At 40.3% G+C, this 27673-nt stretch overlaps 1 protein-coding gene across 29 annotated transcripts in view; it reads right to left on the minus strand.

Annotated features, from left to right (window-relative positions):
• The window catches only part of Ptk2 (protein tyrosine kinase 2), a 228806-nt gene that overhangs the window by 135425 nt on the left and 65708 nt on the right, over nucleotides 1-27673 (minus strand). For 26 of the 29 annotated variants that reach the window (XM_052747975.1, XM_052747967.1, XM_052747972.1 and 23 more), the window contains 2 exons: nucleotides 23390-23700; nucleotides 9111-9337 (listed from right to left, as the gene is read on the minus strand). The exons of 1 other annotated variant lie outside the window; for it this stretch is intronic. In XM_052747975.1, the coding sequence (XP_052603935.1) occupies nucleotides 9111-9337; nucleotides 23390-23489 (327 nt within the window). In that variant the 5' untranslated portion in view covers nucleotides 23490-23700. The remainder of the gene's footprint in view (nucleotides 1-9110; nucleotides 9338-23389; nucleotides 23701-27673) is intronic. 2 more of the 29 variants (XM_052747980.1, XM_052747981.1) reach the window with 1 other exon arrangement.

Below are 27673 nucleotides of genomic sequence, written 5' to 3' on the forward strand. Positions count from 1 at the left end.
GTTCTGACTGGGGGTGAACCCAAGAAGGAACATAGGCTAACCTTAGTGACTCTCAAATCAAAGACCATTTGTATAGTTCTTCCTTACTAACCCAAGTCCCTCAGCTACAAGGTGCTGCTGCTCCAAAATACCTTAAAGGCACTCTTGTCTCTCTGTGCCAACTCTGCTATCTACACCAATGTATACTAACACTAGTCACACCAGTACATCACAGGCGTCACATCACCTCCTCGCAGCTCAATCATATACACTCCATGTGTCAACCCAGCTCTAATCACCCTTTCATGTTCAACTGTCTTTCCTTCCTCAACTCCTCTGTTAGATATAAAGCCCTGCAGAACACAAATTATTTCTTACACTGATATTTGTCACCATTTACATACTACAGGGAATCCCATTCCAATGGGTGATGTCTCCAATGATCTTGTTAAAAGGTCACCTTCATATCCTTGTAGCTCATGGGTACCTACAGGAGCCCACTTGTAGCAAACCAGATTTAGTGAGGAACTTAGTCCAGTTCTGCAGTGAGCACTGGGAGAAAGCAGGCTTCTAGTCTTGGTGTTTTATGGAGCAGAAAATGAGTCTGGTCACATTTGGTCATGCTGTCTGAAGAAACCCAAAATGAAATCAACCTGTGTTACACAATAATAACGTGTCCCACACTACAGCATCTTAACGAATCACAGTTCCAGTTTTCACTCTCCAGGAATCAGTCAAAAGCAGCAGGCATACAGAAATTTCACTTTTGTCCGACCTCTTTGCTTTTCATTACACTTCAATACATACATCATTTTCCTCATTCTACCAATTTCTCTGGGCAGTGACAGACACTATGAATATACATCACAAGTTCCTAACTATGCTGCTGAATGTGCATACTCAGTAACCCAATGAGTAAATCGGAAAACCAAAAACTTTGCTCTGGAGAACTCAAGTATTGTTGACAACTGCTTGTCAAGGAATGTATTCTCAAGACACTGCACTGCTGCTTTGCAATGCTCCCATCACCACACAACACACACAAACACAAACACAGGTATTCTGGAACACAGGAATCATGAAAAGTGGTTTTAAGAGTATGCCACCGAAATTAGTTCACGTCAACTTTAACTTCGCATCCTAGTTTTACAGGCCTTTAGCCATTTAGTCCTACGAAATAAACCATACTTGGCTACTATGAAACCTTCATTTCTCCATTTATGCCAGGATTCAAAAATATGAGTTTTCTGGGCTAAATACTAATAATAGATATCTTAAAAGAATATTTAAAGTTGAAAATAAGACAATGTTTGTGTCGAACTTTTTCAAGAGCACAGCACTGAGTACATGTAGTCCTTCACTAATGGACTGTTGTAGTGAGAAAAGGAGATAGAAATGGAAAACAGTGTGGTGATACTTTGTGCTCTAACAAAGCTTGCCTGACGATCAGAGTGTGGAGCTAGCCACTAGAGGCCAGGCGGTGGCGGCACACACCTTTAACCTCGCACTTGGGATCTCATGCCTTTGATCCCAGGAATTGGGAGGCAGACACATTTAATGCTGAATCCTAGCACTTGGGAGGAAGTGATATGACTGGCAGACAGAGAAAGTGATAAGGGGGATGGAGTACAAAGCAGTACTCACTGAGAATCTTTCTAGCTACTGTCACTCATGGTGTACCACCAGCACAGGACAAAAGCGGCCCATCGAAACCAAAACATCATGTTAAGTACAACAAACTGTACTTGAACAAATGAACCAATCACTTCATACAGGATGTTAGAGACAATCCTCCAACCCACCTTAGCAACACATAAAACCAACCTTAAAATGATTGTCAGTGTGGTGAACAAAGCTAAATATCAAAACTACCATGTACACACTGTCATAACTGTCATCTCCTTAATCATCCATTAGTTACAATGCTCTCTCTTTTTTTGTCTTTATGATCCCCGGCTTAGTTTGGTGTGCTCATCAGTCTTTTAGGTATAAGACTGTTAGAAGTGATGACATCCCTTCCTGCATGCTTACTCTTGGCTGGATTAGCTCGTTGAAGATCCACAGCACCCACTCTCTATGTGTATTATACTAGGAACATGATTGGCAGCAGTAAAGTTCAATTCTTACCCACAAAAGGTCTGAGTTTGACAACAGAAAGGCATAAGAACACATGCAAACAAGCACTAACTGTTGTGTGGGAAAGGCTTCCCCATCTTCTCATGCTTATTTTCTAGGTTCTTTACTAGAGGAACTACCAAAAGCCCCTGTTAAGACTGCTGCTCACTTTACTCACCTCATTCTACTCCTAGTATGGGCAGTGATCTCATCTCAATGTCCCTCCTTCTTTCCTTCCTCCCTCCTTCCTTATCCCACTCCCCCTGCTAGTTATCCCACAATAAGGATGTAGAGAGGTTGGGGATTTAGTCCAGTGGTAGAGCGCTTGCCTCGCAAGAGCAAGGCCCTGGGTTCGGTCCTCAGCTCTGGGGGGAAAAAAAAAAAAGATGTAGAGCCTCAGATTCTTCAAAACCCGGCCCAGGAATCCATCTACAAGTCCCTCTAAACCAAAGAATGCACTTTATCTCTGGATAGTCTACAACCACAGCATTAGCTCCCTGCTGGTGCTGTAACAAATCACCACAAACTTAAGAGACATAAATGACACAACTGTATTATGTTTTGGGTCTTGGAGAAACCAAGTCTTTTTTAAAGAGTCTTGCTAGGCCAACTTCAGGTATTTACATTTAAGTCCCCAAGTCACTATCTGTTACCTAGAGGAATATATAAATATGAGATCTGGGGCTTAGAATGAGGATCATCTTTAGAGACTAGCCTTCTGTCTGCCAGAATCTCCCTGCCCAAGAAGACCACAGTGAAAGAGAATTCCTTTCCTTCATGTTCTGCCACCGCACATTCTCCTTAGCACAGCTTTTCCTCTACTTTGTTCTTAACACTTTCTTTCTCACCTTCCTCTCCAGAAGAAAAAGTCTAAGACCCATGGAATCTTTTCAAGTTGGACTCACAGTAGTCAGCATTTAAAAAAACATCCTATCTTGAACACATATGCACCTGCTCTTCTATCAGAGAGAAATTATACAGTGATGACTGGTAAAGTATCAGAGATGACACCAAGCAAACACTGCAAACCTTCAACTGCTCACAGAAGACCTTCCAGGCTTGTGGTGAAACTCAGGGAACCTGACCCAAAGAACCTTTCCCTTTGGCTCCATCATTTTTCACACAGCACAACTCTGCTCATACAACTCATTCCCCTCACCCCCACCCCTATCTCTAACCCCACATTCTAGCCACTGAAGTGTTTCCCATAATCAGAATGCTAATTTTAAAGTGGTCACCAAATGCTATGATCTAATGTTACACTTTCTACCAAGAAGCAGACAATATCAAATAATTAGTGATCATCTAACCGTAAGCACCATTTAGCAAACTACACAAATTTACTTACTTACTTACTTACTTACTTACTTACTTACAATTACAGGTTCAAATAATACCAGCCATTCCCAAGTGGCTTGTGAAGCATACTAAACCCCAAATGTGATCTATGGATTTACAAAAGTTTCATGTACCACTTATAAGTTTAATGTGCTTTGAATGTGGCAGTAATAATACTCAATGGCTAAACGGTGTTTTCTCCTCGGGCTTCACTTTGAAATCAAAATAAGGCAAAGATCTGGTACACTCCAAGCCCACCCACCCACAACAGCGAGAAGCTAGAGGAGGAGGTTTGTAGGTCAACATAACTACTCACATTCTTTTCAAACATAAACTAGAAGGGAAGGAAGTTTCTGTCAGGAAGACTCAGCTCTGCATAGGCATGAACTGGCCAATGTCATCTTGGGCATGTAGAAAAGAAACCCCTTTTTGCTTAGCAAGACAAAAATGATGCTTCCTTGGCCTTGCAAAGTCCTCTAGAGAAGTACAGGTGTCTGCAGAAGCCAGAAGAGGAAGTTGGATCCGTTAGCTAGAGTTATATGTGGTTGTGAACCAATGGTCTTCTGCCAGAGCTGTACACTAGTAACCTCTAGACCATCTATTTAGCCCTATGTTCTTTGAGTTTATTTTATTTTATTTTTATTTATATATATTGTGTGAATTTGTGTGTATGTCAAGTACATGCAAGTGCCCACGGAGGCCAGAAGAGGGCACTGGAATCCTAGAAGCTGGATTCTTCTGAAGTACAGCAAGCTCTCTTTAACAGTAAAGCACCTCTTTAGCCCTGTTCTTTGAATTTTGAATGAAGCCAGACACTGGCTCTGCCTCCCTAACTATGAAAGTCCTGGATGGCATCGTCTACTAGAAAGTAGTTTCATTTACATTAAAAAGTCTTATTTAGCCTAGCGACCTATCTAGCTTGGTCTTCTGGATACTGTGCTATGGCTTCTAAGTCAGCACTTACTACTTCACTAGCTTCACACTGACAGAGATTCTGCTTTCCTTAAACTTCCCGAACCAACCTCTGCTGCTTGCAAACTGCTCTGAGGTGGCCTCTTCTCTCTCAACCTTCACAGAATCTGGATCGGGCTTTGTCTTGAGGGAATATTATGGTTGGTTTGAGCTTCTATCCAGGGCACTAGAATTTTCTCCTTATTAGTAATAAAGCTACATCACTGTCTTATCACTCTTGTGTTAACTGGAAAAACTTTATCTCCAGAATTTTCCTTTGTATTTACAACATTACACTGTCTGGCTCAAGAGGTCTAGCTTTTGTACTAACTTGGCTTTCCATGTGCTTTTCTCACGAAGCTTAAGCATTTCTAGCTTTGGATTATAAATGAGAAATTTCACTTGTACCCCTGGAGACCACTGAAAGATGATTAGCTGGCATAATTTCAACAACATTACATCTCAGGGAACAGAGAGCCCAGAGAAGAGAGGCAGTATGTGACCAAGGTAAAGGAGGCACACATACACATAACTTATCTATTAAGTTTGCTTTCTTATACAGGTGTGGTTTGTAGATCCCCAAAACAATTTAAACAAACATCTGTCGGTGTTCTGTTTTGCGTGGGTCCATGGAAGAATTTTAGGCTTTAGCTAAAGCAGCAGGGTGAATCATCTTCTGGTAAACTGACACCTTTGCTTCATAAAAGCCTAAAATTCATCTAGAGTGACCCTAATTCTTCCGTCAAGAGCACCAAATGCTGTCTGTTTTCCCTGGGTCTGTGGAAGAGAAAGGCCACTCTAGGATGAATTTAGGCTTAGAAAAAACAGCAGGGGATCAGCCTCTGACTGCCTGTGGCTTTGCAAAAAGCCTTTTTACTGTTACCCAATATACACCTTTAGCAAGCAATTTCCACATATCAAAACCTCTTATCTGGAGTTGTTTGAAGGAAACATTTACCTAAGCAATTCCCCTGGTTTTCCAGGTTCTCAAATAACTAAGTTATTTAAACTGTTTAAGGCTTAGGGTCCTTCAGGAAGGACTCATATAAGAATGAAACACTTCAAACAAAAGGTAAGAATCACAAAAGGTAGTTCAAAGCCTAGGTGCTAACACTCTGGAATTCAAGTCAGATGCAGTATCTCTATGGGATCCCTTGCTAAACATCACAAATCAACAGAATTCATCACAACATATAACATAGGAAAAAAAAGTTTAGAGTAGTGTGAGAATTATTGAATGAGATACAAAGAAATGATGAGCACACTTGCTACTGGGGAAAATGAGCCAACCAATACTCCCTCCAGGGCTGACATGGCCTTTTTATCTGCTTCTTGGCTTGTTTGTTTGGGGTCAGCATGACTACACAGAAAGCATAATAAATCAAAGTACTATGAAGGGAGGTACAGTGACCAGGACTATGGATGGAAATTTAGACCAAGGCTCAATACAGGACAGACTGGGTAGAGTAGAGCAAGATCATGACCAAACCCTTAAGAGAATGTGACGACTTGGGGATGAAAGATGGCTCAGTAATTAAGAGCACTGGCTGCTTTTCTAGTGGAGCCAGGTTCAATTCTTGGCACTCACATGGCAACTCACAACTATAACTACAGTTCCAAGGGATCTGACACCCTCACATAGACACGAGTGCAAACAAAACATCAATGCACATAAAATAAAATTACAAAACTGTGAAGTGGGGGTGGGATTGGGGGGGAGCAGAAGAAGGGGAGGGAGTGGGAACAGGGTTGGTATATAAAATTTAAAAAAAAATTTTAAATTTGAAAAAAAGAAAAAAATAAATTGTGAAGATTTAAGACAGGTACAAAAGAGACTACATGGGTGGGCCATGGATTAACAATGCCCTGCCACAGTCTTTTCTGGGCTCATTCTACCACATAAAGTTCTTCCAAGAAAGCCTGTACTACTAACTTTTCACATCCCTGTTCCTCCATAGGCACTTGTGGGTCAGAATCCTGAGTGGACAGTTCATCGGGTATCAGTTTCTGAGAGACCAATGACTTCCATAAGCACTCTAAAGACGCTATTGTGGCATTTTCCTCCATCTGGTGTTACAGAAGAAAACTGGGCAAATGATGTTTTTTCTTCTCGGGAAGAAATCTTGCCGGGTGGTAGTGGCACACGCAGGCGGATCTCTGTGAGTTTGAGGCCAGCCTGGTCTCCAAAGCGAGTTCCGGGAAAGGCACAAAGCTACACAGAAAAACCCTGTCTCGAAAAACCAAAAAAAAAAATCTTTCTTGAGTTTGGAGGACTTGAAGTTTTCTTTGTCACTATTCTAAAGTATCACTACAATGTTCCTGGGTTACCAATTCTAATACTGCACAGCTTTGGTTAACGTTTACCACTCTGAACTGACCGAACATTTATTTATCTTGTAGATTTGTACCAATACCTGCCTGAAGTTCTGAACGATGTATATGCTATCTACCAACAGGGGCTCCTCAGTTGTTTAAAGCTGAACAAAACAGAGTATCAGAAGTATTTAAAAATCATGGTTGGATACAAAGCTTGCACCTAACTTTGGTTAGCATTTGAGCACTCATACACATAGCAAATACCCATGTGCCCATCTCACAGATCATACCACCAGGAGACAAGAGACTTCCTCATACTGAGGTGCTACACATAACACTGGAGATGGTCTTCAAGATAGGGAAGACTACTCCAGTATCTCCATATCCCTCCAACCCACATCATGTTCCTTTTAATAATTAACCCATCTACATAGTCCATCAACAGAGTAATTATACAGAGGTAACAGAAAAGTATAACTCACAAAAGAATTTAGCTTTAAATCAAATCTATCTATTTGAATAAAACAGGAAAGAAATCTAAACTAAATAATTATGGTTAAAAGGAAAAAAGGAGAAGACTTATCTAAGCCAACCTTGTCATTAGAAATGTCTGTTCTCTAAGACTGAATACAGATAAAAGGAGAGTTGAGAAGAGGATTGCTTCTTCAACACCTCACCACAGCAAATGCCTCCTGGAAATCCACACTGACTCCATTTTCTGAAATCCTTATGCTACTTTCTCACACCTAACATTCAGAAACACTTTCTCCTTTGCCTTGCCTGTCTCCTCCCTAAGTCTCTATCACTAGGTCCCCTTACAAACCCAGGGACCTTTGTAGTGCTAGCTCCTCCATTTAGGTACTGGGCCTACCTTTAAGCTTCCCAGCACCCAGTAAGCCTGCTGGAGAGTATTCTATACTATGCCACATCTCTCCCCTACAAATTCTATGCTGTAAAAGCAAAAGGGGCCTTGCTATGGTTAGTGCCTTCTAACCTTCTAGTATGCTTAGGGATCCTCCTAGGAGGTGGAGCTAATGGGAAATCTATAGGTAGCTAGAATATCCCTGAGTGGAACTAAACGATCCCAGCAGTCTCTTCTTCCTTTCTCTGCTTCCTGGCTCAGAGATACTTCTACTATGTTATGTATAATCCTACCCTGCCAGAAGGCTCAAAGCAACGGGACCACTTTCATTACTAGAATCTCAAAACTAGGAGCTAAAAATCAATCTTAACTGATTCAGAATTTCATTACAGTGATAGAAAACTGACTTATATGGACCTTTTGCATTCCTACAACATAACACAGTGTTTTAAAACATTGCATATTCAGCCGGGCGATGGTGGCGCACGCCTTTAATCCCAGCACTCGGGAGGCAGAGCCAGGCGAATCTCTGTGAGTTTGAGGCCAGCCTGGGCTACCAAGTGAGTTCCAGGAAAGGTGCAAAGCTACACAGAGAAACCCTATCTTGAAAAACAAAAAAACAAACAAAAAAAAATTGCATATTCAATGGTTTTTAAGGAAATTATTCTATCTGAAGATATGGGGGCACTCCTAATTTTACAACTAAATTAAAAATTATTTTATTTTACTAGATCAGAAGTTATTTTAATTACATTGGTTCTCTGGATCTTCCCAGGGTTAAAAAAAATTAGGTGGGAAAACAAGTAATTTGCAGTACATAATTAAAAAGCGATTCAGTTACTATTTTCCTAAGAAAATAATAGTCATATATTGGCAATGTCCTACCTGCCAAATGCTGGGGAAGCAGACTCAAGGCCTCACGCTATTAGGCAAATGCTCTAACACTGACCACCTCTATGCCAAGCCCTTTGGGTGTATATCAGAAAGAAAAGGTCAACATGTCTGCAACATGGAAAGTACTAAGACGTTAAATAAAAACTATTTCATCTTTTTTTTGCAGAGAAGGGGATTGTATGCCATTGAAACATAACTGTTTAAAGATGTCATGAGCCAGGCAATGGTGGCGCACACCTTTAATCCCAGAACTCCGGAGGCAAAACCAGGTGGAGCTCTGTGAGTTCGAGGCCAGCCTGGTCTACAGAAAGAGATCCGAGACAGGCACCAAAACTACACGGAGGGGATGGAGAGATGGCTCAGAGGTTAAGAGCACTGGCTGTTCTTCCAGAGGTCCTGAGTTCAATTCCCAGCAACCACATGGTGGCTCACAACCATCTGTAATGAGATCTGGCTCCCTCTTCTGGCCTGCAGGGATACATGCAAAACAGAATACTGTATACATAATAAATAAATCTTTAAAAAAAAAAAAAAAAACATGGAGAAGTCTGGAAAAACTAAATATAGATAGATAGATAGATAGATAGATAGATAGATAGATAGATAGATATAGATAGATAGCTAGATAGACAAGCCATGAAAAAGACATACTTACCCTGACATCAGTAGCATCTCCATGCCTGATAATACTGGCCCAGGTGGTTGGCTCACTATTGCTTTCAAAATAATGAAAGACCTTTAATACTCGCTCCATTGCACCAGGGGACCGTTCCATGCCAGTACCCAGGTGAGTCTTAGTACTTGAACTTGGTGTATGATTCAAGTTTGGATCAAGATAAGCAGCTGCCATTCTTTTGCTAGATGCTAGGTATCTGTCATATTCTGTTGAGGGGGAGAAAAATGAAAGAGTTTTTTTTTTCAGTGTACAATGAGTAGCAATTACAATCTCACAATTATGTTAGCAACACTTTATTCTAGTCTCTATTCTGCATCCCATGCACAAAGTACTTAAGGAGAATAGGGACTTAGCACCTGACACAATCACTGTGCTCTCTATACCCAGGGCCTGATATAAGAGCACCTTAAATGCCTGCTTTAAAAAAAAAAAAAAATTGGTTAAAGGACCAGGATTCCTATTTAACAATGTCAAAACTTCACTGACTGATTTAAAAATTATGTGACGTTAACATCTCTTCCATTTTTTTTTTTTTGTTTTTTTTGTTTTTTTTGTTTTTGTTTTTTTTGTTTTTTCGAGACAGGGTTTCTCTGTGTAGCTTTGCGCCTTTCCTGGAACTCGCTTTGGAGACCAGGCTGGCCTCGAACTCACAGAGATCCGCCTGTCTCTGCCTCCCGAGTGCTGGGATTAAAGGCGTGCGCCACCACCGCCCGGCCCATTTTTTTTTTAAACCTACTCTTCATTTGTAGGAATACATCACTGCAAAGGCAAACGTACCAGTTTGCTGCCTACTTTTTAGGAACTTACATCAAAGTTTTTTCTTTTCTTCAAATAAAACTCTAGACTTTAAACACACTAAATATGGGCAACTAAAAACAATAAAACAAGGTAGAGCTAAAGACATAGCTCAGTAGGTAGTAAGAACACCTGCTCTGAAGTCAGTACCTGAGTTCAAAAACCTAGCACCCAAGTAACAAGCTTGGCAGAGCTATACATGCATGTAACCCTAGAATTGGAAAGCAGAGACATGCAGATTCTCAGTACTCACTGGCTGGCCAAAGGGTCTCTCTCAGCTTCTGAGTCAGTAAGATAACTTCTCGCAAGACAATAAGGCGTAAAACAAGAGAGAAAGACACCTGCTACCCTGCTCTGGCCTCTGCCTTACCATGTACACAAACACCTACAGCCATATTGTTCAGATATGGTATAGCTTCCATATGATTTCTAACTGAAAATGAACTTCCTGTTCCTCTAGGTATTACAATCTTCCTGCCCCCTCTTCCAAATGTTCCCTGGGCTTTAGGTGTAGAAGCTGTGTTGTAGATGTATCTGTTTTTTGGGGTCCCATCCATAAACAAAGAACTATAGACAATTAGTGACTGCTGAGCAAGGGAAATTTATCTAATACAAAACAGTCAGCCCCCAAAATCATATATAAACAGGTCATGCTAAACAGACTCATCAAATTGTATTTATACACTTATACATGCATGCATGCATGTACACATGTGTGTGTGTGTGTGTGTGTGTATGTAATAATAATAAAAAAAAAGAGGCCATCAATCTGAGAGAGAATGGGAGTAGGAGAAGGGTTGGAATGAGGACAGGTAAGGAGAAAAGCAATATAATTATATTTTAATTTAAGTTTCAATTTAAGGAGTAGACAACACAAACAGAAAACTACATATGCCATATACATCATAGGAAGTAGAACCAACACCCTTAATATTTTAGAAACTCTTTTAAGTCGTGAGAAATTCACTTTTTAGAAAAGATACTACCTGTGTTGGCAAGAATACAGAACACAACACAATCAACACGAAAGCAGACTAACAGGTCCTCAAATGGCTAAACAGAACCACTATATGATCCCAAAATTTCACCACCCAGTGTACTTCCAAGAAACTGAAAACACACATCCAATACTTGGTCATGAATGTTTGAGAAAACATTGTCTATAACAGACACAGAGTTCAAGTGATCCAAACCTCAAAACCTTCCCCTAGTGACCCACTTCTCCACCAAAGCCATACCTACTCCAGCAAGACTACGCCTCCTAGTCCTTCTCAAGTAGTGCTACTCCCAAGTGACTAAGCATTCAAATATATGAGAATATGGGGGCAATTCTTATTCAAACAATCATAATCCCTGTACTAATGACTTCCAGGACATACTGTTAAAACCAAAACCAAAATGTAAATGATGACTGGGGGATACTCTCTGTATAAAAGAAAAAGAAAACATCAATATATTTGCTCCTACATGCAAAAAAAAAAAAAAAAAAACCCACAAGTTGAAGCTGGAGACTAGTGAGACTGGACACACATGGACTACATAGAGCAAAGAAAGAAAGAATTAATAAAAATATTACTATATAAAACTAACCAGGGGCTGGAGAGATGGCTCAGCAGTTAAGAGCACTGGCTGCACTTCCAGAGAACTCTGGTTTAATTCCTAGCATCTACATGGCAGTTCACAATTGTGTAACTCCAACTCCAAAGGATGTGATACCCTCACACAGACATACAAAACATCAATGCTCATAAAACAAAAATAAATAAATCATTAAAAATAACTCTAAGCAAACAAATAACCTGAATGAATAAATTCTATGAAAAATAGTAGATTTACAATGAAAATTCTTCCCACAAAAGGATATTTGAATTCTTCCAATAAGTTAAAAAAATTTAGCCAGGCAGTGGTGGCGCATGCCTTTAATCCCAGCACTCAGGAGGCAGAGTCAGGCGGAGCTCTGTGAGTTGGTGAGTTCAAGGACAGCCTGGTCTACAGAGTGAGATCCAGGACAGGCACCAAAACTACACAGAGAAATCCTGTTTCGAAAAACCAAAAAACACACACAAAAAAAATTAATCTTACAGATATACAATAGAGAACATCTGAAATATTTATGAGACTCACAAAAAAATGATACAACAGAGCATGTTGGTATACATTTTTATTCCTGGCACTCCAGGGGCAGAGACAGGCAGATACATTTGTAAGTTTGAGGCTAGCCATCTACATAGAGAGTTCAAGAACAGCCAGAGCTACATAGAGACCCTGCATCAAAAATAAATAAATAAATATCAAACAAACAAAATAAAACTTGACAAGGAAGACTACAAGCCAATCTTTCCTAAAAGAATAGAGACTATAATAAGTTATTAGGAAATTTTATCTAACAATATTTTAAAGGGATGCATCACGGTCAATGGGAATAAGGGTATCATACATTCAATTTTTTTCAGGGTCCCCTAAAGAGGTCGTCACCACCACCACCACCACCCCAACAGCAGAAAGTAATTTTAAGAACACAACATCCATATTTCCAAGAGGTGGGGCGGGTGGTTTTTGGTCGTTCAGTGGGTTATGGATATTTGTTGTTGTTGAGGGTGATTGGTTACAAGTTGTTATTGGTAATGGTCAGGAAAAAGGCTGGACAAAGGAGATTAGATTCAGGGTTCTTGTTTTGAAAAGAAAAAAGGGGAATATAGAAGTGAAAGGATGAAAGGGTAGATTATTGAATCTACTCTGAAAAGAAAAAAGGGAGATATAGATAATAGAATAAAAGGGTAGACTATTAAATCTACTCTGAAAAGAAAAAGAGGGGATATAGATCTGATATGATGAAAGAGTAGATTATTGAATCTACTTTTAAACCATAAAAGCAACTACTAGTTTTAAATATTTTTACTTGGATATTTACTTTAAATATTTGCTTGGATTTTTGTATACTGATATAAATTTGAGGTTATTTTGGTTAGAACATACTGTACATACATTTCTACTCTTGTTCAAGGTATTGTAACCATATAGCTCATTTAACAATGTAATGCAAATTGCTAGTCCTTGAAAGTTATTGTTACAAACTATTTAGGATAATAAAGAAATTCAGGTTAGTAGCTACTTACCTATTACAATCAAACTTATAGTAATATTAGATACATTTTCTAGCTCAAACAGATATATTTTAGGTAGAAAGGTGGTCTTCAAACACTTCAGAGACCTACAGAATATGGCATTTAAGATGTTTTAATAACACTGATTCTTTTTTTTAAATGACAATGAAATATGTCTGCTCCTGGCAGCACCAATCTACTTCAGAGAAGATGATGGGCATCAAAGAAACTCCACATGGAGTTTACTTTCTTTGTGGCAAAAGGTAGCCACTGGGCAAGAAAGTGCCCTTGCCTCAACTGCTGACAGTATGCTGTCCAAATTAGACAAGCAGGACACAAAAGAAAGTGACTGCCAAATTTTGCCAAGACAAGGTAGGACAGCCCTTCAGAATATCCTGCTTCACAAAAAAGTCTGTCAGATAATTCTAGGCCTGTAGGCCAAAGATGGATGCCCCATTATTACAGAGAAACTTTGGATGACTGTCCAGGCAGCCAGATGTTTCTGTCATTTCTCACATTTTTTGGAAATTACTTGTTTGCACTTCCTGCTTACTCAGGTAATATTATTTCCTTCTCGGGTCTCTGATCAAGTTGAGGACTAGACAGTTATAGTTTTCCTTGTCCTTGTTAACAAATTCAGATAAGAAACTCACTAAAGAGGTATAAGTGTATAGGGTTGAGAGACATCAAAAGATAGTTTTGGGTTGGTAATGCAAATTAGGTACAACCAAGGTAGGATAGATAATGGAGTATTTTCTCTGAAACTGTCAAATGCTAATGGACTAGACATTGTTAATGCAATGACTGCCCATATGTATTTGTATACAGTTATTGTACTTATTGTATATAGTTTTTATATGTTAGTTATAACCTCTTTATTTTAGACAAAAAAGGGGAAATGTTATAATATTTTGTGTTCTGACAAATAAAGCTTGTCTGAAAATCAGAGGGTGAAGCTAGCCACTAGTTAACAGTAGAGGTCTGGAGGTCTGGACAGACAGGAGACAGGAAATGATATGGCTGGGTGGAGAGAGAAGGTGATAAGGTGGGGTGAAGACAGGAGTCGGGCCCTTTTTGGTCTAAGTAGCCAGAGAGGTAAGAGGTGACTGTGCCTGCTCCTTTGCTTCTCTGATCTTTCAGCTTTTACCCCGATATCTGACTCCGGGTTTTTATTATTAAGATTAATGAGGATCGTGCTTCATTCTAGTGTATGTATCTATTAAAATAGCTAGCTCAATCCCTGGAATTCCTAAAACTTGACTCTCTATCACACCTTTTCCCTTTGTATTGATTATGAGCTATCAAATAGCATCAAATTATGAGGTCAAGCTCCTAGCAATAGGGTGAGACACAGTAGAGTAAAAAACTAAGTGAACTTCCTGTTCTGGTGTGTGCTTGCTAGCCCTATTTAAGTTAGAAGAAACTGCCTTACTGGGTTACTTTCACTTTGTCAGTTCTTCCTTATTCTTTTTAACACTATGGAACCTTGTCTGCAAAAGTAAGAGAAAGACTAAGGAAGAAAACAGACACTGATCTCTGACCTCCACACACAGTACACATATATGTATACCATACACACTGGCCTGGGTGGGAAACTCAAAGAAAGCTGCTAGAACTGACAAATGAGTTTAGAAAGGCTCCTGGATGCCTGAGTGAATTTTTGATCATTCCAGCTTTCTCTTTCCTCCCTACATTAGACCACTAAGTAAGGCATAGTATCACTTGGTGGTGGTGGTGCATACATACAGTCCTAACTGCTTAGGATAATGGGAATCACTTGAGCCCCCAAGTTTAAGGTCAACCAGAATAAGACAGCAGATCCCATTTTTGAGAAAATAAAATGTGAGAGAGACCATTAGTAGGTATCAGGAAATATCACACACGCCAAGGAAAAAAAGCAAGGCTAAAAGGATGACACTGCAAATATATATCTCTGTGTCCCAAACTTGCTGGCCAAGCCCAGCAATGACTTCAAAAAGGCCAGGCATTTAATTAATAAATAAATAAATAAGATAATGCTCTATTCCAGCATTACCAGGAGAAGCCATTTTCTATGATAGAATGTGACTCTGTCTCAAGGTTAACACTTGACAAAATTGAAAAGCACTTCTACCATCCGTCTTTCCAGGCAGTCTGTTGGTGACATTCCTGCGTCTACCTGTAGGTTTGTTTTTCTGCTAGCATACAGACTTCTCAGATCCTGACCTCTTGGGGCACTTTCATGGATAGCTCCAGGCGAAGTCTCAGTTACAGGAGTTCCAAGTCCATTTCTCCCAACAGACAGACCCCTCTGCCTTTTTTGTGTGGTTCTGCATTTGTTTCTGACCCTCTGCTAAAATTAAAAGTGGGGATACCAATTCTCTGAATGCCTCTAGTGAAAAAGATCTCCACCTTCCCTCCACAGAACTATGGTCTTTCACAGGGTGTGTCCTACCACTATTCTCCTGAATATGCTGGCAAGTCTCCCCTTTAAGCACTTCTCCATATTAACCAGCCACAGGAATGAGTTACTTTTATACACTGCAAAAATATCTTCTTCAAAAGCTTTCTCAAGGGCTGGAGACTTGGCTCAGCAATTAAGAGAACTTGCTCTTACAAGAGGACCCAGGTTCCCAGTACCCACATGGTGGCTCACAACTGTCTGTAACTCCAGTTTCAGGGGGTACAACACCCTCTTCTGACCTCTGCTGATACCAGACATGCACCTGGTACACAGACATACATGGAAGCAAAACATTCATACACATAAAATAAATGAATCTAAAAAAGAAAAGAAATTTTAAAGTTTCTCAAAGAGGAAATCAAAACTTGAAATTAGGTTTACACTTAGTACTCTCAAACTATTTGTGATAAAGGACCAAGCTGTGTTTTTAATTTTAAACCTGTCAAAAACCATTACGTGGTGGTGGTTGTTGTTGTTGTTGTTGTTGTTGTTGGTGTTGGTGTTGTTGTTGTTGGTGTTGGTGGTGGTGGTGGTGGTGGTGGTGGTGGTGCTAAAAGCTGAACTTACAGCCTCACACAGGTTAGTATGCTAAGCAAGCACTCTACTCTCCACTCCAGAACAATACTTTTACAAAATATAATGAAGAATGTCTAGAAAAGTGAACTTAAGCTGGGCAGTGGTGGCGCACGCCTTTAATCCCAGCACTCGGGAGGCAGAGCCAGGCGGATCTCTGTGAGTTCAAGGCCAGCCTGGGCTACAGAGTGAGTTCCACGACAGACTCCAAAGCTACACAGAGAAACCGTCTCAAAAAAACCAAAAAGAAAGAGAGAAAGAGAAAGAGAGAGAGAGAGAGAGAGAGAAAGAAAGAAAGAAAGAAAGAAAGAAAGAAAGAAAGAAAGAAAGAAAGAAAGAAAGAAAGAAAGAAAGAAAGAAGAAAGAAAGGGAAGAAAAAGAAAAGTGAACTTAAAAAGAAAAATATCAACCAGGCAGCAGTGGCACACGCCTTTAATCCCAGCACTCGGGAGGCACAGCCAGGCGGATCTCTGTGAGTTCGAGGCCAGCCTGGTCTACAGAGCAAAATACAGAGAAATCCTGTCTAGAAAAACCAAAAAAGGGAGGGAGGGAGGGAGGGAGGGAGGGAGGGAGGGAGGGAGGGAGGGAGGGAGGGAGGGAGGGAAGGAGGGAAGGAGGGAAGGAAGGAAGGAAGGAAGGAAGGAAGGAAGGAAGGAAGGAAGGAAGGAAGGAAGGAAGGAAGGAAGGGTGCAAAGTCTGTGAACTGGCCACTGTGGTAGTGTATGCAGCCTATTGCTTGTATGGGATTTCCTCAGGGGCCTTGCAGACAACTTTCTGATTGATATTCCCATGTTTCACCTAACACTGTACACCTAGTGTACAGGTCAGTTTCACCCCAGGCAGCCGTAAACTTTCTTTGCTCACCATGTCTGTGGCCTGCTGACCACAACACACATCAAGGGTTATGATTCCCTATGCCTCAGCAAAGGCCCAGCTGCAATGTATTATGGCATGGCCAGCAACCACACTGATTCATTCATCTTGTCTCTTATAGGCAAAGGAATAGGCCACACCTTCCAACAGACTAACAATATTTACTAAGCCACTAATACACTGTAGAGGGCATGCATACACAGAAAGTAAGTGAGTTGCATTTGTGTATGTGGTACTATGGAGTGTAACCAGGGCATTGCATATCAAGAGAAGGTCTACACCTAATCCAAATAATTAATTAAAAGTAAAAATGAAGCAAAACCAGATACACCCAAAAGAGTTTCAATCTAGTTGGGAGAAAAACACAAAAGCTTACTGAGTGCTATAGAAACAATTATACTTAAGGAGTCAAATGTCATGAGGAAAGTCGGAGAGATAGCTGGGGATCCAGTACTTAGGAAACTGATTCAATCCTTTGGTAACACAAAAGCATAGTTGAGAAACATTTCCCCATTTGTTTTTTGAAACATCAATACTTTGATAATGACAATCTGATGAAATGACCACAAGAAGAAGTTAGAAACTGCTATCCTTCATGAATAGACAAAAATAATCTAAATAACATGTAAATATACTGAACACTACAGCATAAATAAGGAATAGTACATTATGTTTGAGATAGAATTTATTCTCAGGAATGCAAAGTTGGTATCTTAGTCACTGTTCTATTACTGTGAAGAGACACCATGACCAAGGCAACTCTTATAAAAGAAAGCATTTAATTGGGATTTAATTGGGAGCATTCTTACAGTTATCATCATGACAAGGATCACAGCAGCACACAGGCAAGCATGGTGCTAGAGAAAGAGCTTTATATTCTGATCCACAGGCAGCTGGCAGAGAAAGAGACATTCCTCCTCCAACAAGACCATACCTCTTAATCCTACCCATTCATCCACCAGCTGGGAACCAGGCATTCAAATATATGGAGACTGTCTCATTCAAATGACCACATTCCATTCCTTGCCCCCAACCCCATAGACTTGTAGCCATCTCATGATGCAAAATGCATTAAATCCAGATTCAAAAGTCCCCATAGTATACCAGTCTCAACACTGTTAAAAGTCCATAATCTCTTCTGATACATAAGGCAACCTCTTAACTGTAACTCTCTGTAAAAATCAAAACCAAAAAGCAGATTACATACTTCAAACATACAATGTGATAGAATATACATTACATTCTAAAAGGGAGGAAAGGAAGCATAGTGAGGAAATACTGGAGCAAAACCCAGCAGGACAAACTTCAAACTCTGTACGTCCATGTCTATGTCAAAGCACTCTTCAGATCTTCCTATTCCTTTCAGCTTTCCTTTCCTTGACTCTGAAGCCAGAAGCACGTGGCCAAGGCTGCCAAGTTCTTTGGCTTGCTGAGGCTGGAACCTGGGCAAGCTTCAATAACATCTGAATCAGTTTTCTGTTGTTGACAAGTTTTCTTCCCTGTTTAAGCTTTCCTTTAATTCCTTTTCACAAGGTGGAAGCATAGCTGGGACTTGCTCTAAGGTCATCACCCCCTTTATTCCATTTAGTATTAGACTTTTCTTTAAACTTTTTATCTCCTTGAACATAGGAATTTCTGCTGTGGGATGGTCTGTATGTCAAATGTGTTGCTGATTGGGTCTGTATGTCAAATGTGTTGCTGATTGGTCAATAAATAAATCACTGATTGGCCAGTGGCCAGGCAGGAAGTATAGGCGGGACTAACAGAGAGGAGAATTGAGAGAACAGGAAGCTGGGTGAGGGAGACACTGCCAGCCGCCATGATGACAAACAGCATGTGAAGATGCCAGTAAGCCAGGAGCCATGTGGCAAGGTATAGACTAATGGAAATGGGTTAATTCAAGATAGAAGAAGTAGTTAGCAAGAAGCCTGCCACAGCCATACAGTTTGTAAACAATATAAGTCTCTGTGTTTACTTGGTTGGGTCTGAGCGGCTGTGGGACTGGCAGGTGAGAGAGATTTGTCCTGACTGTGGGCCAGGCAGGAAAACTCTAGCTACAAATTTCTGTCCTCAACATTACATTTTCTGGTGTTCTCTTTTCCCCCCTCAAACTGTACACTTTGTCTTTCTCTTTGCCCTGCTTGGTTTTGGTTTTTTTTCCCCATTATAGATCTGCATAAGAGTGATCACTAATAACCAAGTGACACACTCAATGCTAGGCTGTCTTGAAATCTCCTGTCAATACCATTAATCCAAAATTCTTCAAGTTAGCCTTTGGTAGATTTTTTTGAACAAGGGCAGAAAGCAGCCACATTCTTTACCAAAATATAACAGAATGGTCTTGTTATTGGCCACTTACTAATATTTCTCCCCTTTAAAACCTCTTGATCTAGGCCCCAATGGGACACATCACCCTCAGCACCACTGTCTTCCATGCTGCTACTTCAATGGCCCAATAAATACTGCTTAGTTCAATTACTTTTCTAGTACAAAGTCCCAATAGTCTTTCTAGTCCAAAGTCTTTCATATTCCTCCAAACCACATGATCAGGCCTGTCATAGCAATACCCCACTTTTGGTACCAACTTCATCCTTAGTCACTGTTCTATTGCTATGAAAAGACATGACCAAGATAACTCTTTTTTGTTGTCGTTGTTGTTTTGTTTTTGTTTCTTGTTTGTTTTGTTTTTCGAGACAGAGTTTCTCTGTATAGCTTGTGCCTTTCGTAGAACTCACTCTGTAGCCCAGGCTGGCCTTGAACTCACAGAGATCTGCCTGCCTCTGTCTCCCAAGTGCTGGGACTAAAGGCATGCGCCACCACCGCCCGGCCCAAGGTAACTCTTAAAAGAGAAAGCACTTTACTAGAGGCTTGCTGCAATTTCAGAGTTAGTCTGTTATCATTATGGTGGGGAGCATGGTAGCAGGCGTAGTGCTAGAGAAGTAGCTGAGAGCATTACATCCTGATCCAGATCCACAGGCAGTGGGCAGAAAGAGAAAGACACTGGGTCTGGCATGTGTCACTGAAACTTCAAAGCCTATTCCTCCAACAATGGGGACATATACTCCAACAAGTCCTCATCTCTTAATCCTTCTCAACAATCCACCAACTTGGAACTAAGCATTCAAATATGAGTTTATGGGGGGGGGGGTGTCTTATTCAACCACCACAGTTGGCTTAACCCTCAAAACTTTATTTTTATATATCTCAGACTGGGGTATATACCTTACTGCTTCAGCATTAGCCTAGCACCTTCATGACATGGGTTCAATCCTCAACACTATCAAAATATTTTTCAAACACCATAGATCACATTGTGATCAATAGAGGTAGAAAAATATTTGACAAAATTTAACATCTTTCTCACTATAAACCAAAAATAACCCCTATGAAATAAAGAACTAAAGGGAAACTTTTTCAATTAGTTAATAATAATAATAATAATAATAATAATAATAATAATAATAATGATTTAAAATACAGATAAAACTAAAGCTAACACTTTTAACACTGAACACTTTCTTCCTGAAATCAAAACAAAGACACTTCTTCCCACCATTTCCCCACAGTCAAAACAAATACTGATAATGAGCCAGAGGAAAGAATGAGATGAAGACATGCTAATGCCCACTACAATATTATGGTGAGGGGCTGCTGATATGTTCACAACAGAAAAGAGGAGGGAGGGCACAACAAAGTTTTCCTGTTAAGATATCAGAGGCAACATCCACCTGCTTACTCCATCAGAAAGGACAGAGTTGTGTTTCCTAGGGAAAGACTACTCAGAATAAAATGATGAACTTGTTGTGCATGAAAAGGAAAGTCAAAGAGGCATGAGAAAGTGTGTGGGAACTCAGTGTATACTAAGACAGGGAAGGTTTGGGGTAGCTAAGAGTTCCATCTCTGAAAGGTAACTGAAGTTATGCATAATACAACTGTACACACCAAGAAGTATAGCTATTCTAGCGTAGAAGAGAAGGAAAGATGTACTGCACATATGGACAGATGGATAAACACATAAAATTTAAAATTTGTATGCAGAGTAAGTGTGACTTCAACCTCATAAATCAGAAGTACATAAAATCTCTATTACTGGGGAATAAAATTAAAGAAACCAGAAAACATACTTTTTCCTAACAATCAAACCTCTGATGTCACTATTGTAATTGCCAGTCTTTTTCCAAAATGATGGAACAATGTAAAACTGATAATTAGAAAACCCAAGTAGGGTTTCCCCACCCAATACTTTGCAACCTCATGTCCTGAGAACATTTACACTCGGTATTCTTAATTAATACATACTTATGCCTAGGAAATCATAATGTAGGTACATATCTTTTAAATATTTTTAAATGTAATCTTCTTGGGTGATTCTTCACACCAAATTCAACAATACCCTAAACTATTAAAGAGCAGATCCCCGAGCATTAAGGGTACCTTGAAGATCTACTTCAAAGTATACAAATATAGGTCTGTTCTATTTTTAGCCTGCCCTGGTAAGAATCTTATGTCTTTTTAAAACTGGGACACTGCTATGTTTTGAGGTTAATGTGACTAGTTGGATCAAATGCATGGTTTAGAATGTCCATTTGCAGGTCAAGATTTGTATATTCTTTGGATCTGAGCTTTTTAACTTTATCTACATACTATAATTGTTATACTCGAAATAACCAAGTCAGCTAATTACTACACACTGGCATCTTTGTTCTTAACACGAACAGTATTAACAAGCATGGAGACAGGTCTCCTGCCTTCTTGTCCTAATGCAAGAAAGTAAAACAAGCAGTCAGGGAGGAAATTTAAAGACAGCTGCACTGGGCAATCACTGCAAAGGCATATGCTCAGCTGAGAGGGCAAGATGACAAACTCCCCACTTGGACCACCACAGCAAAACTATCCAAGAGAGGAGGAGGCAGCTGGCTCTGCATGTAGAGATGAAGCCCACTGTGTCCCTTAATGTGCCCCATTTCCCATCCTCTGCTTTAAAAGCTCTGCTCCCCTCACCTAGTCTGTCATCTACCAAAAGGTACATTTTAATTAAAAAAATCAGCTATTAGTATTTTCTCTAATAGTCTGTAAACACTTAAAAAGGAGGTTGCTTTGATCAGTTTCTTTGTGGTGAGCCAAAACATTACTATATCTTTTCTGTCAAAAGTTCTCATTTCTAAGGCCAACTTAAGTAGGAAATGCAGTTGCTAACTATTCAACACCCCGTTGGTCTAAGTCTGTAGCTCTTGGCTAGCTACAGTCTGTGAGGTAACCTGGATGGCTTTACTGCAGATGCTAAGCACCATCATATTATGGAGGTGGCATTCTGTATACCACCTACAAATGCTTCAGGAAGGCTGAACTCTGCCTCAATTATGTTCATTTGCATTACATGGTCCTCATGTCACAAAACTACAATAGTAAGAAATCCTTTACAATTTGAGAGCTTCAACTTAACTGGATAAAATCTTTACTTTGAGTACCTGTGTAATAAAAGTGATGGGTGCTTTATTCAGATACCGTCATACTAAAACAGATCAAATACTGCAAGTTTTAGTGTAAAAACCTAAAAAGGAATGAATAAGTAATAAAGACAACTCAATCAATGAAAAATAATCTTGAAAACTGAAGTGTGATGCTAACACATCCTAGTCTAGAGGTACTAATAGCTTTAGCCTAAAAACTAAACTGAATAAGCCTGTAGTTCATTCATCGAAGTGTAACTAAGTAGATTAGTATAGTACCTAAATACATCTCACATAGCGACAACAGTTTTATAAAATCCTTCATTAAGTACGTTAATGGCTTAAATATTCACCACCATGTACAGCAAAGCAACTTATAGTTGAATTTGTCTGTCTTGAGTTACGCATTAATTTTACAGCTTCTTTAACTTAACTATGCTTTCTAAATGCTGCCTTGAATGCTGGAATGAAAATGTCCTACTTCATATTTATACTGCTACATGAATACAAATTCTCACACTAAAGTAGAAAATTCTTCACTCACAGTATTTTTGACCTGTGGTAATAATCTCAAAATAACAGAGCTTCAAGTTAAATACATAATGCATGTAGACAATAAAGAAAACCCATTTTAAAACAACTAAGCCCACATTACCCTTTTCTCCTCTGGTCTTATAGTTAAAACTAATCATTTTGTTCTTTAAAAGTCTCTATGGCACATAATAGATAATGGTGTCCTGAGTAAAATGAAAAGGCCAAAATACATGACTTACACACAGGACAAGCACAGAAAAATGATTTAGATCGCTTAAGAGCAGTTCCATACAAACGTTTCATTTTCTACTTGCAAAGCCACCTAACTGGTTTTATGCACCAGCTGTAAACCTATACCACATCTTTTTTTTTTCTCAAATGTAGCTGTAACTCTAAGTTCTGAAAGAACTATTATCTAGCTTTTTTTTAGAAAAAAACCGTGAACTGACAAAAGCACACACTAAACAGATCTTTAAGTTGTTATACCTTTAGCCCAACACACTGGAAATGGACTACAGCCGCTTTTCTCCATACAGATGGCACCTGTAGGTCTCAGGGCCTCTTGGCCTGCCCGCTCCAACAACATACACCCAATCCTATCAAGATCAAGCCAGGAGTCCGCACACAAAGTCCCAGTTCATCGCTCCGACAGCATTTGCTTGGATCCAAAGCAAGACTAAGCTTCCCCTGTGCTCCTTTTCAGAGCCTGAAGCAAGGTTTGAGAGGTGCTCCTTCTGTAATAGTTTCCAGCAGCTCCACGGTGGACTCTCAGTTACTGAATCTTCTGTTTCCGCAATCTGAAACACAGACCGTCCTGGCCAGATTATGCCACTGAACAGAATAAAACCAGTTAGTCATGCGACCCTATGGGTCTGTGTTTCTAGATTCATTCAGGAAGAGGGAGAAAGGGGAGGAGAAAAGAAGTCCTGGAGCCAGCACCTTATGAATATGCTAATGCCACCCTTCTGTTCACTTCATCTGGCCGACTTCTGTTTACAAAATGACAGTCGACTCTAAAACTGAGTAAGCTGGAAATCCAGTCTGACCCAGATCAACTGTCCGTAGATGGTTCCTAAACAATTCCTGTCTTCAGAATCACGCCTTTGGCACTTTACCAGCCTAATTCTGGTCTTAGACTAAAAATAATTAACGAAATAAATTTTGAAAAAATACCATGCTCAAAATAAAAATCAAATGTGGGGGTGACCCATATGAGCCCAAATACTCCAGAGGTAAAATATTTTCCCAATACACCTATAAATACACATAGACTATCTAGAAAACATAAACCAGAATTTAAGGTAGCCAATTTATTTTAAAATATGCTTAAAGCATAATGAGAGATACAAGATTTCTTTTTCTAGCCTCAAAATATGAGTACTATCTCATACTCAAGTAGGACAGAAACTACTTTTACAATCTCCACCAGCACCTTTTTTTAAAAAAATGCAAAACTACTTACTTTTTCCATTCAGACTGAGAGAAAGTCAGGGTCATGACAAAAATCAAGCTATCTGAACACATTACATGTAAGAATCAGAGCAGCAAGTAAGGAGTTCCTGGTACCTTGTCCTCTGATCATTTGTAGTACACACTGAAGCTCCACAGTTCTAGCTTGCCTAGTATGTGGGTGAACCTTCAGTCACACAATCCCACAAACTAAGCCTAACTCAAGCACTGGCCGTGTGTGTCAATGGTCAAAGTTTTTCTATTAATTCACTAACTTCTGAAAACAGGAGCTGAACAAATACTTAGAACAATAAGCATGTTTGTACCCAGCAATGTCCAGGACGGTTTTCTTCTACCTGTGATAATACATGCTTTTGACTCCAGGCTCCACTCAGACTCTAATAGTTGCCAGAGCTTCAGTGACCATTCCTGAGCCCCGCTGAAAACACATTATTCCCAAGCATGAACTATGACCCTAAGCAACACTAAGAAGAAAGAACTGCAGAAAAGCATTGTAAGCAGGCTGGAAGAACAGAAGAAGCTAGCAAACAGAGCCACCAGATCAAAAAGGATATCCTGGGCCACTAAAGAGGAGGAAGGATCATGGAGAACTGACTATTACCATCCTGGAAAAAGCAAGCACACCTAGCAAGACCACCATCTACTTCACTGCATAAGCATGGCTTGGAGTTTAACTTTAGCCATCACTAAAAGCTGCACAAGTCACCCAAGCCAAGGGTGAGTATACTGGAAACTCGTCACTACCATTACAAGCTACTTCTACTGCTAGACTACACACTGCACCCACTGCACCTAACTTCAAAACACCTACTGAGCTAGAGCAGCGCTACTGCACAGCCTCCACCATGAGGACAGGGACACCAGAGACGAGGCCCTGCCAGGAGGGAGGGCCCTCATGCTCAACTGTGATCCAGGTACTCTGAGTCACCCACCTAATCCAGGAAGCATTTTTTTGTTTTGTTTTGTTTTTGGTTTTTCAAGACAGGGTTTCTCTGTGTAGTCTTGGCTGTCCTGGAACTCACTCTGTAGACGAGGCTGACCTCGAACTCACTGAGATCCACCTGGCTCTGCCTCCCGAATGCTGGGATTAAAGGCGTGCGCCACCACCGCCCAGCCCAGGAAGCATTTTTTAGCCTAACTTAATAACTGCCTCAGGACTCCCAGAGCAGAATGAAGAGTGGTCCAAGCAAGGGATGAGGAGATTGGAGCTAAGGCACTGGCGGTGGAGGGGATAAATACAACCCTGAGAGAAGGGACTAGGAAGAAAGGGCAGGGTGAACCCAGTTTCTGGTTTTAATCCATGAATGGGGCTCTCTCTGCATCCTCCCACTATATTTATTCAATGTCCAAATATCCCCCACTTCTTAATGTGTAAGTTTTTTAAGGGGTGGAAAAGTTGGATATAAAAGATGATTAATTTCAATTTTCAGCAGAAACAAGTACTCACTGGAACTGAGGCAGTAGTTACAGAAACCTGAGAAACAAACCACTGCCCCACTAGGAGTCATGGGGCCAGATGATAGCTGGAAATCAGTGGTGGGGGGTCAGGGAGGATGTACCACCAGCGATCAAAAGGACTACCTGAGGGCCGGGCGGTGGTGGCGCACGCCTTTAATCCCAGCACTCGGGAGGCAGAGCCAGGCGGATCTCTGTGAGTTCGAGGCCAGCCTGGACTACCAAGTGAGTTCCAGGAAAGGCGCAAAGCTACACAGAGAAACCCTGTCTCGAAAAACCAAAAAAAAAAAAAAAAAAAAAGGACTACCTGAACCTTTTCTAAAAACTGTAGTTATAGACAAACATAGTGTTATAAATCTTTAATCCCAATACTTAAGAGACAGAAGCAGAAGGATCTGAGTTTGAGTCCAGCCTGGTCTACATAGAGATACTGTCTCAAAAATCAAACAAAAGCCTATAGTTATAATCAAAATAAGAGCCTTAGTCTATGAGACAATCCCAAGAGATAACTGCTTCCTCATTTTGAGGATTCAGAGGGGTCAAGCAGCTTGCCTAGCAGGGGGAGGGGGATGAGAAGGAGATGATTACTTTTGAATGGTGCTTGTTAAATATTAAAAACAAATTATGCTTTTAAATTCCTAACCCACGCTGGGGCAGTGGTAACACACCCTTTAATCTCAGCACTTGAGAAGCAGAGGTAGGCAGATCTCTGTGAGTTCAAAACAGCCTGGTCTACAGAGTGAGTTCCAGGACAGCCAGGACTACACAGTGATACTGTTTCTTGGGGGTGGGAGGGAGCACAGAATCCTAACCCAGTAACATCTTTTTAAAAGAACAGATACAGACCATAATGAAATCTAAGTGAAAACATTAAAAAGTCCTCTGTTCTCTATCTTGTGAAATATACAGGGTCAGCATTCACGAAAAATTCTGTGATGTTCCAATTAAATGTTTGGTATTAGCATAATTAAATGCAACTGTGATAAATACTACTTCACAAGTAAAACCCATTCAACTAAAATTTATAAGAAAAATAGTTACTATTTGTAGAAACCCCAAACCCTCATCCCTAGTCACTCTTGCTTTCTTGCTTCAAAGTGATCTGTCAGAACCCTCACCACTACCTTCAGAACATAACCAGTGTCTATGCACTTCTCACGGCCTACTACTCACATTCTGGCCCAGGCTCCTACAGGACTATAGCTTTAGCTTCCAATCTGCTTTGTTGGATTATACCCTAACCCAGCAGCTGCTGATGCTCTCAAAAGAGCAAGCGCGTCATTCACTCCTCTGTCTGAATCTCATCAACAATTTCCCAATTTTCCCAAGATAGGCAACCAACATCCTTAGCAGAGTCTACAAAGCCCTGTGTAATACAGCTTCCCTGTCTACACCTTCATCTCACACTTATCTGTTGGTCTCCTTAGCAATAACCACTGCACTGACCTTCCTGATGCTCTCTACCCATCCCAGCACCTCTGTACTACCTGTCCCTCCATGTGAAATGACCTTGCCTCAGTTACTACAGCCATGCCCTTCCCCAAGCCAAATGTCACCTACTATCAATGTGTCCTGTCCTGAGCACGACATCTGAAACCATGTGGCCTATCAACTTTTGCATTTCCCCACATGGTTTACTTATACATCATTTATTGCTCAGTTGTCCCCACTACATGTAAGCTCTGTGACAGGAGGTAAAGGTGTCTATTCTAGCACAATCTCCAGCATCTTACTACAGTAGCTACCACAGAGGTGTGGAAGCCATGATCCACCTAGCCTCCATTTGCCTCAAGGCAATAAGAAGATGGCAAAAGAAATTTATGTTTTCTTCCCCAGGCCACAGAA

Source organism: Peromyscus californicus, unplaced genomic scaffold, assembly GCF_007827085.1.
Source record: "Peromyscus californicus insignis strain IS unplaced genomic scaffold, ASM782708v3 Scaffold_20__1_contigs__length_68692818, whole genome shotgun sequence".
NCBI lineage: Eukaryota > Metazoa > Chordata > Mammalia > Rodentia > Cricetidae > Peromyscus > Peromyscus californicus.